Source organism: Schistocerca cancellata, chromosome 2 (assembly GCF_023864275.1).
Source record: "Schistocerca cancellata isolate TAMUIC-IGC-003103 chromosome 2, iqSchCanc2.1, whole genome shotgun sequence".
Taxonomy (NCBI): domain Eukaryota; kingdom Metazoa; phylum Arthropoda; class Insecta; order Orthoptera; family Acrididae; genus Schistocerca; species Schistocerca cancellata.
In genome coordinates, this window is record NC_064627.1 from 797937219 (window position 1) to 797951364 (window position 14146).

The window sequence follows — 14146 nt, forward strand, 5'->3', positions numbered from 1 at the left end:
GTGTGTGCTGAGAAACAGTGTGTACGGGAAAAACAGTGTCCTTAATGGTGTAAATACACTTCTGTTTCAGTTAAAAGCATTGTCAAGAAAGGGAAATCGTAATTTTCACAGCACAGTATTTTCTTTCTCATGGTCCGTTTCAACAGAAAACCTCTGTAGTCCATTGTTTGAATAGATATCTCAGGCCCATCTGAATGTGTAGATTGGAGAAGTGTGTAAAAATTTGAAGTTATATTGGTCAAGAACTTTCCATGATTTTTAGTGGCAATGTTTCCCTTTTTTATATTAGTAAAGATAAAACAATAGGCATGTGCCTTTTGTAGTTCTATTTACATGTGTTTTCTTGTGTTGACCCAATCTTTCCATGCAATTACAGTTTCCAAAGGTGGCAATGAGCATGTAAATGCATTTTCCACATCTCGTCTGCCTATTAAAGTACTGTTTAACTGAGGCTAAATCTCATCATTATTTTAAGTTCCTGCTAATGGTTTTGTGGTTTGGTTCTAACTGTACCTTTACTTTTATTACCCATACTAATTTTAAAATGAAAAATTATTCTATTACAGCTGTCTTGAGGACTGTTGCCAGTATGAAAGTGTTCCGCTGAGTACATGGGAACAACAGCACATCCTTCATGTAATGATTACTAAATCTGAGCGCTTCCTCACAAGCAAAATAAAGTAACATTTAGGACTGAATTATATGTGAGTGTGCCTATAGTTGCACTTCTGCACTATGAAATGATTTGAGAGCTGTGCGTGAGGAGGGAGGGGGGAGTAGTTATGTTTGTCACTCTATGTGTAGCAGAATAGATACATACAGGAAGAGGTTTCATAGAAATATGAGAATTGTTACACATTCTTCCCTCGGTGACTTACAAACAGCCTACAGTCTGTGGGATGAATTGTAACTAATGACACTGGGTATCTACTTCATGCAGTAACACAATGATGTTGTGTGTGATATCATACATGCATGAACAGAACATTTGACAATTCATTTTGGTGCTATATTAGTTTTTGGCGAGTCTAATCTGTAGCATAGCTCAAGGTCTAGGTTAGGTTGGAAGGTGACAGTTAGGCTGTGAGTTGGTGAAGCCAATGAATTTGAATAAGAAATCTTAGCAGCGGTGACATACTGACCTGTAGGTCTATTTTATGTCGAATTCGGTTGAGAGTTGGGAAAGTGGTGCCAAACGCTTAAGCTACCCCAATCTGTGTGTTTGGCACCATGCATTAGCATCCGAAACTCTCAATCAGTTGTATAGTTTCTTCAGTATGTAATTGGATCTGTCAACATACAATAGTTGTTTTAAGTAGTTTAAAAATATTGGAAAAAGTCACCATGTTAATACCACGTAAAACTAGCTGCCAAGAATCCTTCGATTTCTTGATTTTTTAATTATTGAGAGATTCTATGTTTTTAACAAAGTTATTTCCAGAAAATGTTGCACATCATCAGTTGAAAATTTCATTTCGTATGGTCTTCAACAGGGTTTTCCCAAAGACAGACTATACATATTCACGTTCGTCAACTGACAGGAAGGAAATTTCACCAGGTGTAATCAATCCACCAAACATGTCACGACGAAGCTTACACCCACGTACAATACCATCAGTTAGTGATCTTCGCAGGAAGTCTCCCACAAAGCTACATATTATGAAACGTGAAGTTGTGAAAAATGATGCAGCATCGAGATACTTCACTGAAACAAAATCTGATGGTGAGTATGTGATTCAGACTTATTATTTCCTTGGATATGTTGTATGGATTAATTACTTGTACTGTTGATAACCATCACCAACTTTTCAATGAACATGGCACGGAAAAAATTCTTGCCGAGAGATTAATATCATCGTTAAATTTAGCTTTTCTTTTGATGGAAAATGTTACACACTGATGTAAATGATGTAGTGTCTTGATACACACAATTGAAGCAACTGTATTGTTATTTATTTTTAAAGTAACTCTGTTTTAAGTGAATAAATTGGAATACTTTTTGTTGGACAGTTTCTCATCATTTATACCAAGCAGCCCTAACTGAAAGCTGAAGTCTGCTCCATTTTTTGCATTGATAAACAGGCAGCTAAATTCAAGTGTTGGTTGCTTTTGATTCTTTTCTAATAAAATATTCCCAGAAATTCATTTGATAAAAACGGGTAGCTGAAGTTAAGTATATTGTATTGAATGAAGTGTGAATGGAGATGTAACAAATAACTAATGCTATTTTAATACTGGATGAAAATGTTGGTCTAAAACATATATCCAAAACACAATTAAGGTATTAAAGCTGTCAGAAAAGGATGGCAAGTGTTTTCTGGAATTCAAGGAGGACTGTTTATTGTATGGACTATGAAATGTAAATTTATAATTGGCAAATACCAATCAAATATTATCTTAGCTGAGTGAGGACAGATGTGGATAACAAATGAGTTGTATCATGATGGTAATGTACCTGCCCACACAGATGCTTTGGCAGTGGAGCACATGAGGTGTTAGAAGTAAAACCTTTATCCACCTATTCCTACATGTAAAGATATTAGACCTGAGGTTAATCTGGAGATGGTATGTTACTTCTACACAAATATTTTACAAACCTCTGAAGAACACGTTACATTCAGTTCTCCATTGTTCAACTTACATGGACACTGGTATAAAGTTCACTGCTGAGATGGAGAGAGAAGAAAAATTACCATTATTAGATGATTTGCTTGAATGAAAATCATGTGGGCGGGCTCCCTGCGGGCCCGGGGATTAGAATAGGCCTGAGGTATTCCTGCCAGTCGTAAGAGGCGACTGAAAGGAGTCTCATACCTTTCGCCCTGTATGTGATGGTCCCCTGTAGGGTTTGGCCTCCATTTTTCAAAATTTTCCCAAAGAGTGAGCCAATTGGGGAAGGGTGCCTTACGTAGTAAATCATGTCCATCGTGCATTGAGATCATCTTTAGCGCACTTTCGTCGAGGCATTGCAGTCCCACTCATTCTCCATCTCCTGGGTGAGGACACTTTGCTGGGTCTCTTTTCCTCCACCCACTATGCAGTGTCGTTTTCTGGACCGACGACCGTGGAATTCTTTGCACCTCATAGCCAGCTCGGTAACCAATCTGTTGCGGTGGGGCTGCCATGTACCCTGTTGGTTGTAGCGCCCTGACTACACAGGGTTCGCTCTGCTGATGCCTGCGCCGTTAACTCCTAACATATGCCAAGGAGTAGATGCCCGTCACCCTGGGGCATTGGGGGACTCCTGGCATTGGGACTCCTGGCACATGGCCTTTGCTGTGGCTGGCTGGTGCCCATTGGGAGGGTCCATGGTCGGAGTGGGTGGTATCAGGGCGGATGACACGCCATGAAGCATAGTACATCATCTCTTGCTAGTGGTCTGCCGCCAGAAGTCTCTAAGTGGGCAAAGTCTAACTTCAGTGCTAGGAAGTATGACCTCAAATCATTCCCCTCCCTGGCCACACCATGGAGGAATGCCAGGCTAAGGATGGCAGTGAAGCTTATCTGCCCTGGTACCTTGTATGTACAAGAGTTGGTGGGACATCTTTCATGTCCATGAATCCTCTGTTTTTTGTGGAGCACTTGGAGGACAGGTTTCGGGAGGTGGAGGGCTTGTCCAAAATGCTCTCTGGATCGTCTTGATAGAAACAGCAACCTCTGCCCAGTTACAGGCATTACTCACTTGTGACAAGTTGGGGGATGTTTGTTACCATCATGCCCCATAAGAGCTTAAATATGGTCCAGGGTATTAAATTCCACAGGGACCTTCTTTTGCAGTCTGACGGCGAGCTGCACACCAATTTAGAGCAGCGAGATATTCATTTAGTCTGGTGCGTCCATTGGGGTCTGAGGAATAACCAGGTCGCCACCGGTGCCTTCATCTTGGGCCTTCGAGGGTGACACATTGGCCGAGAAGTTCAAGGTGATGGTCTACTGCTGTGATGTCAAGCCATATATCCCTCCCCTGATGCAGTGCATTAAGTGCTGGAAGTTTGGCCATGTTCTCCCACTGTACATCCAGTGTCACATGTCGAGATTGTTGACGTCCATCGCATCCCAATACTCCATGTGCCCCGCCTCCCATCTGTGTCAACTGTAGAGAGCATCATTCACCTTGCTCGCCAGACTGCAGGATTTTACAGAAAGAGAGGAAAATCATGGAATATAAGACCCTGGACTGACTGACCTACACTGAGGCCAAGAGGAAATTTGAGGGCCTACATTCTATGGCTATGATCTCCTTTCTGCCGCAGCGAGAACAGTTGTCGCCCCATCAGCTCCTTGGATTCCTGTTGCCTCTCAGAACTAGAAGACTACACCTGCCCCGTTGATGGTGGGGCGCACTTCCCTCCCTGTTGCTCCAGCACCACCTACTTCAGGAGCAACACCCCCCCCTCCTCTCCTCCAACCATGGGGGATATCAGTCACCACTTATGAGCCGGAGAAGCGTAAGTCTTCTTCGGTTCCTCTCACTAGGAAGGGGTCCCTTGGGTCACTCCGTTCCCAGGTTTCTGCTAGTAGGAAAGAAGACATCCGCCAGTGCTGGTAGAGCCCAAAAGCAGCTGGTCGTAGGGCTTGATGCTTATCCTTAGTCCAGGAGACTGAATCAGTGAAGTCCTTCCAGCCAGGGAAACCCAAGGAGGAACGAGAGGAATCCATAAAGAAGGTCCCCAAGACGAAGGGAATTATGGTGGCACCCACACCACTGCTACTTACAAGCTCTGGTTGAGGGGGAAATTCTGGCGTCCGCTGAGGACCTAGATCTCTCTCGTCCCTCAGACACAATGGATATAGACTGCTCAGGCAAAAAATCAGTGGCAGCAGGTAACCGTGAGGGGTAAACTGCCTCATTGAATGTTCCATGTCTTCCCAGTCTCACAATGTCATTCTCCAGTGGAATGGCGGCGTTTTTTCCACCGCCTGGCTGAGATACAGCAACTGTAAAGCTTTACACGTGCTTTCTGCATTGCCCCCCAGGAAACCTGGTTCCCCGAAATGTGGGCCCCTGCCCTCTGCGACTATAAGGGATACTACAGGAACTGTAGTGACTGTAATTGAGTGTCAGGTGGAGTTTGCTTTTATCTCCTAAACTCCATCTGTAGTGAACCTGTGCCCCTTCAAATCCCTCTTGAAGCTGTGTCTGTCAGAATAAGGAGAAAGCAGGAAATAACTGCCTGCAATGTATATCTTCCTCCAGAAAGGTGCAGTATCTATGAATGTATTAATTGCATTGATTGATCAACTCCCTAAACCTTTCGTACTTTTGGAAGATTTTAACACTCATAACCAACGTTGTTTGTAAGTTACTGGAACTGTGGTTGGGTTGGGTCCTGGAGTCACGTGGCCTACTGGCTCCATGTCAGGGTGGCTTCCACCAGGGTCGCTCTACCACTTGTATCCCTCGAGTCTGCCACCCAAACAGCCTTTTATAGATGCCAACATCTGGCTGCAGTTTTTTTTTGATCCATGAAAAGCATATGACATCATATCCTTGCCATGTTACACAAGTGGGACCTTGGAGGCCCGCTCTCGATTTTTTTTTTTTTTTTTTTTTTTTTTTTTTTTTTCCCCCTCCAGAATTCTGTCGCTTTGTACTCTCCATATCAAAGTTGGTGCCTCCCAAAGTTCCCCCATATCCAGGAGAATGGGGTCCCGCAGGGCTCTCTATTGAGTGTCCTCTACCTTTAGTGGCCATTAATGATCTAGCAGCAGCGGTAGGTCTGTCTGTGTCACCTTCTCTGTATGCAGACGATTTCCGCATTCTGTACTGCTCCACCAGTACTCGTGTTGCTGAGTGGCGCCTGCAGGGAGCCATTCACAAGGCAGTCATGGACTGTAGCCCACAGTTTCCAGTTTTCGCCTGCAAAGTCTTGTATGCCCTTCTGTCAGCATTGTGGCGTTCATCCAGAACCAGAACTTTACTTTAATGATGATCCACTCACTGTAGTGGAGATATATCGATTCTTAGGACTGGTTTTCAACGCCCTATTGACTTGGCTTCCTCACCTTTGTCAGCTTAAGTGGAAGTGCTGGCAGCACTTCAATGCTCTCCGCTGCCTGAGCAACACCAACTGTGGTGCAGATCGCTCTACACTGCTGCAGCTCTACAGAGCCCTTGTTCAATTCCGCCTTGACTATGGGAGTCTGGTTTATGTTTCGGTGGCACCCTCAGTGTTGCATTTACTCGATCCAGTGCACCACTGTGGTGCCTAGTGACAGGAGCTTTTGGCACAAGTCCAGTGACCAGTGTCCTAGTGGAGGCCGGAGTCCCTCCATTGTAGGTTAGGCATGCACAACTGCTGGCCAGTTACATTGTGCATGTTTATAGTTCTCCTGTGCTTCCGAATTACCATCTCCTTTTCCCACCTGCGGCAGCCCGTCTCCCACATCGGCGGCCCAGGTCAGGGGTAAGAGTTGCAGTTTGCTTGCGATCCCTTCTGTCTGAACTGGAGTCCTTCCCTTTACCACCTATACATCAGGTCCATTCATGTACATATCCATGGTGTACACCTTGGCTGCAGCTTCGCCTGGACCTTTCACATGGACCTAAGGACTCAGTTAACCCTGTGACTCTCCATTGTCACTTCCTCTCAGTTCTCGACATGTACCGGGGCCATGAAGTGGTTTACACTGATGGCTCGATGAAAGATGGTCACGTTGGCTTTGCCTATGTTCATGCAGGACATGTAGAATAGCACTCCTTGCCCGATGGCTGCAGTGTTTTCACTGCAGAACTGGCGGCCATATTTTGTCGTTTTGTCCTCGTGAACACATCCGCTCATGCCCAGGAGAGTCATTTCTCCTGTGTGCTGACTCCTTGAGCAGCCTACAAGCTATCAACCAGTGCTGCCCTCGTCATCCTTTGGTAGCAACCATCCAGAAGTCCATCTATGCTCTGGAACGGTCCAGTTGTTCAGTGGTGTTTGTCTGGACTCCAGGTCATGTCTGAATCCCAGGCAACGAACTTACCGACAGGCTGGCCAAACAGGCTTCGCGGAAACCGCTTCTGGAGATAGGCATCTCTGAACCTGACCTGCGTTCTGATTTATGCCACAGGGTTTTTAGGCTTTGGGAGATGGAATGGCATAACAGTACGCATAACAAACTGCGTGTCATTAAGGAGACTGCGAATGTGTGTAAGTCTTCCATGCGGGTCTCTCACAGGGAATGAGTTGTCCTCTGCCGGCTCCGGATTGGCCACGCTTGGGGCGACCCAAGGTTACCTCCTGCGCCATGAAGACCTGCCTCAGTGTCAGTGCGGCACCCGGTTGACAGTGGCCCAAATATTGGTGAGCTGTCCTCCTTTGGCTGCCCTGTGACAGATTCTTCAGTTACCGGACTCGTTGCCATTAATTTTAGCTGACAACGCCTCATCAGCTAATTAGTCTTACGTTTTATACGTGATGTGTTAGGGTTTTATCATTCTATATAAGTTTTAGCGTATGTCTTATCCCTTTGTGTGCTCTAATACTTTTAGGTTGGATGTTTTAATGTGTCGCAGGTTGGCTGGCTTTTCCTTTGTATTCTCGTGGTCAGCCAGCCACGGTCATCTGCTCTCTTGTTTTTACCCCTTCTACCTGTTTCTTGCTTCTTTCTGTGGCTTTCTTTTCCCGTTTTGTCCATAGTAGTGTTGGTTGTCCTACTGTCGTTCTTCTGGTCCTTCCTTTCTCCTGTTATTGTGCTGTACGTCTCCTTTTTTTTCCCCTCTTCTCTCCTTTATGTAATTATTTCACTGGGAACAAGGGGACTGATGACCTCACAGTTTGGTCCCTCCCCCCCCCCCTCCCTCTCCCCCCATTCTTTTAAACCAACCAGCCAACCAATCTTATGGGTGGCTCACAAGCTCAATTTACTACAAGTATCTCAGTGCTGAAAACTTTCATAAATTCAGTCCGAAAGGGATCAGGTTTTAACAGGCCGATGAAAGCTCTAACAAGGACCAGCTGGACTTTGGGAAGAACAGCTGTAGTAAACAGGGTATTAAGTTAGCCATCATTAATAAATGAAAACATGGAAATACTCCATCTGATCAGCCTGTCACATTTCTTTCTTCGTAACTGCATAAAAGAAAAAAGTTCTTGTCAAAGATGGATCCAGTCTGTTTCCAGACAACCCAAGAAAATTATAGGTGCTGTGCCCACTGAAAGACAGCCTTGGTCTCCATTTTTCTGGGATTGTAATGCTTTTTGTGAATGCAGTAGAAGCTACATTGGTTAGTCAGTATGTAAGCTTTCTGAATGCTACACAGACCACTAATGTCGCATTAATTTCATAGTTCTGACAAATCTGTTGTTGCTGAACACAGCCTTACAAGCATATGCTGCTACCATAGGTGAGAATGTTTAGTTAAACACAATTGTTTAATGAGATGAATGGGATGAGAATCTTTATCGCGTGCTGCTACGTACTGGGTCTCGGTCATCAAAGAAGTTCTTGAGATCAGATTGTGCAATAACAGCATTTAGTTAGTTCAGAAGTGCATGGAATCAAGCACTCTGTGCTGAGAGCTACAGAGAAATAAGCTGAGTTATCTAATAGTCCAGCATTCTGACGGAATCAGCATTGCTACAGTTGTACTTCCTTCATAGAGAATTGAGATAATCTCCGGTAGCGCACAGAAGTTCTGTGGTGTCTGCATCACACGTATTTGTTTGGCAGTTAAGTCATGATGATGATGATGATGATGATGATGATGATGACAGAGGAAGTCATTGAAAGCTTTAGTAGACAAACAAATCTGAAACAACAAGAAAACTGGAAAATATTTTTTTAGAAATCTACTCATTGGAAAAATGTTTCAGAAGTGCATTGAACTGAGTGGAATAAATGCATGTTTTTTTACTGAAAATCACCCATTTCACTGTGATGTGGAGAAATTTTTCCATTTCTCGTTCTGGTACAATCCAATATACCTTGGGCAATTAACATCTTCCTGCAATATTTCTGAAGATAAAATCTCCGAGGCATATGTCATTTGAAAAGTTGTTCTGCTCTTAATTCGCAGATCACTCAAATGATCTGTACACTCATTCAAGGAAATATTGGTTTGTAAAAGGAAAGTAGTGGACATGGTTTCTTTTGTGACATGAGAAGAAGTTATCTTATTTTCTTCAGTAACAGCTGGAGAATGTGAAGAAGTACAACCTTTCCTTGGCTACACACGGGATTTTAGAGCTGCTGATAAGCAGGAACTCTACTTTAAGACAATCAAATAAGGTGACTGGAAGAAAGGAAAAGAAAAAAAAAGTAAATGCATCAGATATTACATCAGGTAATAGATCTCATGAAGTGTCCTGACTCGGCTTCAACTACAAGGAACGAGCCAGCAGCTACATTAACCATAAACTAACAAGAAAACAGGCAGACCATATAGTCAAAAATGTGGGTGACTTATAGTTACAGCTATAAAAATGAGTTGATTATATTCCATGGTGAAGGGAAACCTACAGAGATGTGGAATGAGTAAAGTTACATATTAACAAAGAGATAGAGGGGCTGGCCAGTACTTACCTCAGCTCAGTACAGCCGATAGATACACATAAAACAGAACCGAAAATTTACATTCCTAGCTTTCAGAACAAATGTTCCTTCATCAGGGAGGAGAGAGGGGAAAGAAAGGGAAGAAGGGAAAGGAGATTCAGTTACTCACAACCCAGGCTATGAAGCAACAGGGAAAGGAAAATAGGTAGGGTAGCAAGGATGGAGGCGTGGTTGTCAGAGGGAATCCTTGCTACCCTACCTATTTTCCTTTCACTGTTGCTTCATAGCCTGGGTTGTGAGTAACTGAATCTTCTTTCCCTTTCTTTCCCCTCTCTCCTCCCTGATGAAGGAACATTTGTTCCGAAAGCTAGGAATGTAAATTTTCGGTTCTGTTTTATGTGTATCTATCGGCTGTAGTGAGCTGAGGTAAGTACTGGCCAGCCCCTCTATCTCTTTGTTAGTATTTGTTTCACATCTTTATATGAGATTTTCCATTAATCATAAAGTTACATATTGTTAAGCAGGTGTTGGAAACTATGATATTGGACTGTTGTGAACCGAGTGTACTTAACAAAGTACAGTTAATGGGGAAGCAACTAATTTCTTCAGGCTGCTGCTTACTCAGCTATATTAAACAGCTGTTGATTATTTTCTTCCGTCAGCTTAATATCAACCTGAAGACACTAATATCTACTGTAGAATAGCAATTATGTGCCATGAGAAGTAGTACCTGTTAACAATCAGCACTGAGACTTTGTATGCAGCTGATAGGAATTTTAAATCCTTTAATATAGATTAGCAGATAATTGTATTGGTGACTAGGTATTTTCATTTTCATAATTTATAGGTTTCAAAATTTCCTTTTTTTTCTGATTGGAACATGCTGACATCTTTGTCACAAAACACTGATCTTCTCTGTGCTATAGACACAGGCAACACCCAAATGGAAATTACTTTGTGATGTATTTTGATCATGGAAATCATTTTGTTGAAAACATTTTTTAGACCCATCGTGCAGCATGGTGTCGGAATGTTGTGTGTCACAGGCAACTGGGATATTGGCTTGATTGGCCGTATCGCAATGATGGTAGTAACAACTAACTAAAAAAAAAAAAAAGCCAGCCAGCCACAAGATGTGCTGCACACTGATAAGGTGCTTGGCCATTGAGGTGGAACAGTCAGTAGTGGACAACCTGTGGGGAACCTGCTGCACTTCAGTTGTATAAGGCTTACTCAGGCATGTGGGCTCTGTCTAAATGGACCCTTATTTCCGTAACTGCTTGTGGGACCAAGATGGAACCCTAGAAGTCTTCTCCTCGTAGTGTGATGGGTGTACTGCCTGGGAGTACTCGCACCCTCTCATCCAAAAGAATGAGAGAGGATAGCCCTCTGATAATAAGAAAGTCAGCTGTGAATAACAGGGCTCATGGAGTCATCAAGCAACATGTTTCTGGTGATCAAGAGGAGGGAGGGGACGTTTGAGAAAGTGTCCACCTTTTATGCCCATAAAGGGTTGAAATGACTTGCTGCCACCTTAGTGTATTTTAAACGCTTATGTAATACTATCTTGCTAGTCAAAACTAATTGGTGAAAGCAAGTTGAACTTCCCAAGAAATTGCACAAATTGGGTGAATATGGCATCGTTGTTGAGATGCAAATCTCTCAACTGAAGCAAGGGTGTGGTCATATGCCATGATATCATGGATATGGACATAGCGGAGCTGAAACGAGAATGGACATTCCAGAGTATAGTCGATCTGGTGCAACGAATGTGAAGCAGTAATGTAGAAACTGAAAAGACTGCCACTTTGTTTGTCACCTTCATTTCTCCAACAGTGCCTGAACATAATATAGCAGGATTCCATCAACTTACAGTTCGACGTTGCACACCAAACCCTATGTTGTGCTATAAATGCCAGTGTTTTGGCTGTACTACCATGAGTTGTGGAGGTGAAGCGACCTGGGAGAATTGTGGAAAAGCAGCCTACGATGCTGGGACTGAGTGCTCATCACCGGTGATCTGCATCAATTGCGCCGGAAACCACCCAGTCTGGAGCTGAGACTGCCCTTCTTTTGCTAAGGAACATAAGGTATAGGAATTAATGTGTCCTAGCGGATCCCCTATGCTGAAGCCCAAAAAGAATATAAGACAATGAAACCCCCTGTCTTTCCACGCCATATTCTTCCATGGTGCAGAACTCTGTTCCCAAGGTGGACACTTTGACACAGATGACAGCCACGTGCCAAAATCCACCATAAGCACCTGTACTTGCATGTGAACATGCCAAGTCAAAGCGAGTAAGGAAAAATCAGTCCAAGCAGCTGCAACAAAAAGGACAAGCAGCAGTTCCATGGCGAGCATCCAGAAGGCACACGGAAAGCAGTGCACCCCAACAACCACTTCTCCCCTCATCTTCGAAGAGACAGTACATGGGAAAGGATCGCAACTTTTGGATCAAAAGCTGTCCTGAGCATCATAAGATGTCATTCTGGCATGCCTGATTGATGAGGAGGTCATTACAGAGTTCGATGCCTCAGATCCGGGCAGTCGCTCAACTCCCCCTCACTCTAAAAGTACTTCACCTCCCTTGTGCAAAGGTAGGGGTAAATTAAAACCACACCAATGAAATAGCTCCCAAACTACAGTGGAACATCAGTGGGTTTAGAACTCACGTGGAGGAACTGAAACTCGTAGCGCAGGAACACTCCTTGTGCTTGTGTTGAGAAAAAATGCATTTTAAAGATACTGATGTCCCTGTGCTAGAGGGCTGTACGCTATATTGCAAGGATTGCCTGATGGAGGAAGAAGCCAAGGCAGGGGTCACTGTGCTTGTCACTAACGTGCACTACTCCTCTACTCTCCTCCTGGCTATTGACCTGCAAGCAGTTGCTGTTGAAATTGGTGTCAGAGGATCACTGTTTTCTCATTGTATTTACCTCAGCCATATGAAATACTCACTCTCTCAGATCTCATAGAACAACTCCTCTGCCCATTTCTTTAATGCCCATTATATTTTGTGTGGCTCGACCTCTACTTGCCCACCGGGTCATGATGACTCATGAGCTTTGCATCCTCAAAGTGGGTACAATAACTCATTTATGTGCTGCTACTGGATCATTCTTAGCCATCAACCTCTCTTTCTGCTCTCCTGCCCTCATGAAAAGTTATTGACTACCTTCATTCCAGTGACCACTCCCCATTTCTCATTCAACTAGTGGGTGGAGCATTACCCAAATGAAATGGTTGGTTAGCAGGGCTAACTGGACACTGTTCAGCCAACTGGCTGTGTTTGAATACCAAAGCAGTGTCCAGGAATGGGTGGACCACTTCACATGAATGATCCATCATGCTGCTGACTTATCCATCTGAGTCATCAGGTCATCTTTAGGGGCAACCATACTATGGTGGATTGATAAATATCACTCAGCAATCTGGGAGTGGCATGCAGCTTTGTGACATTTAACATGCCGTCCAACAGGAGAGAACCTAAGAGTCTTCCAGGTCGTAAGAGCCAAAGCTCGAGTGTAATTAAGGTGCCCAAGAGCTGGTCATGACAAGCATACATGAACTCCGTCAACCATTCCATTTGTGCTTCGAAAATATGGGAAGCTATCAGGGAATTTCCAGTAAACACAGTTGTCTACCAATGGCAGGAGTGCTGAAACAGGGGTGTCTCCAAACAATGCCTGCAGACATCATTCAGTGGCAGAGCATATTGGAAAGACTACTGCTAATTCCAGCCAGGATCCAGCATCCAGCATCTTGCCACTGCCGTGAGACTCTAGAAGGGTATACTGGACTACAGATCCACCAATTCTGAGTCTGACAACTGATCTTTCTCCATGTGAGAGCTGGAATCAGCACTGTCTGATACTCTTGATACTGCACCCGGTCACGATCAAATCAGGTACTGCATGCTTCGACATCTACCAACAGCGTAAAAGGAAATCTTCCTTGAGTGTTTTAATCTTATGGGGCCGGTAGGCTACTGCCCCAACTCGTGGAGGGAAGCAATTCTGATACCTTTCCTCAACCAGGAAAGGACTGCACACCTCCCAGTAGTTACAGGAGTTGTGTATTAACAAGCTGTGTAGGAAAGACCGTCGTGTGGCCTGATTGTTGGAGATCAGGCAATTCCTTAGCTGCTCTTGTGTGGAGTCAGGAGATTTCGGTCCACTGTCGACAACTTGACCCTGCTAGAGGTGAGTACTGAGCAGTCTTTTCTACATAAACATCACTATTTGCATATTCTTTGATACCACTAACGCATATGACACCACTTGGAGATACAGTATTCTCGTACGATTGCATCGGTGGGGCTTTCGTGGCCACTTCCCCATCTTCTTACGGTCTTTCTTGTCTTGTCGATTTTTTAGGACCTGAGTTAGTGGCGCGCTATCAGAATTTTTTGAGCAGGAGAATGCTGTCCCTCAGGGCAGTGATTTAAGTGTTACCCTCTTTGCCATAGCATATCCATAAGCAGTATCAGGACTACGGTAAGGAGTCCTGTAAAATGCTCCTTATTTGTGGACAATTTTGGTATTTTCTTTTCCTCCTCCAGTGTTACAACAGTGAGCTGTCAGTTGCAGCTTACAGTGCGAAGGTTGGACAAATGTGCTGCAAAGATGAGTTTTCAGTCTTCTGCAGATAAGTGTGCATGCACAC

The 14146-nt window shown here is 44.0% G+C and overlaps 1 protein-coding gene across 3 annotated transcripts in view; it reads left to right on the forward strand.

The window, feature by feature from the left end:
- Window positions 1–14146, forward strand: part of LOC126162651 (klaroid protein-like) — a 167839-nt gene that overhangs the window by 85457 nt on the left and 68236 nt on the right. For all 3 annotated transcript variants that reach the window (XR_007535094.1, XM_049919287.1, XM_049919288.1), the window contains one exon: window positions 1494–1723. Coding sequence is in view for 2 of the 3 variants with exons in the window: in XM_049919287.1 (XP_049775244.1) it covers window positions 1494–1723 (230 nt within the window). In the remaining variant the exon portion in view is untranslated. The remainder of the gene's footprint in view (window positions 1–1493; window positions 1724–14146) is intronic.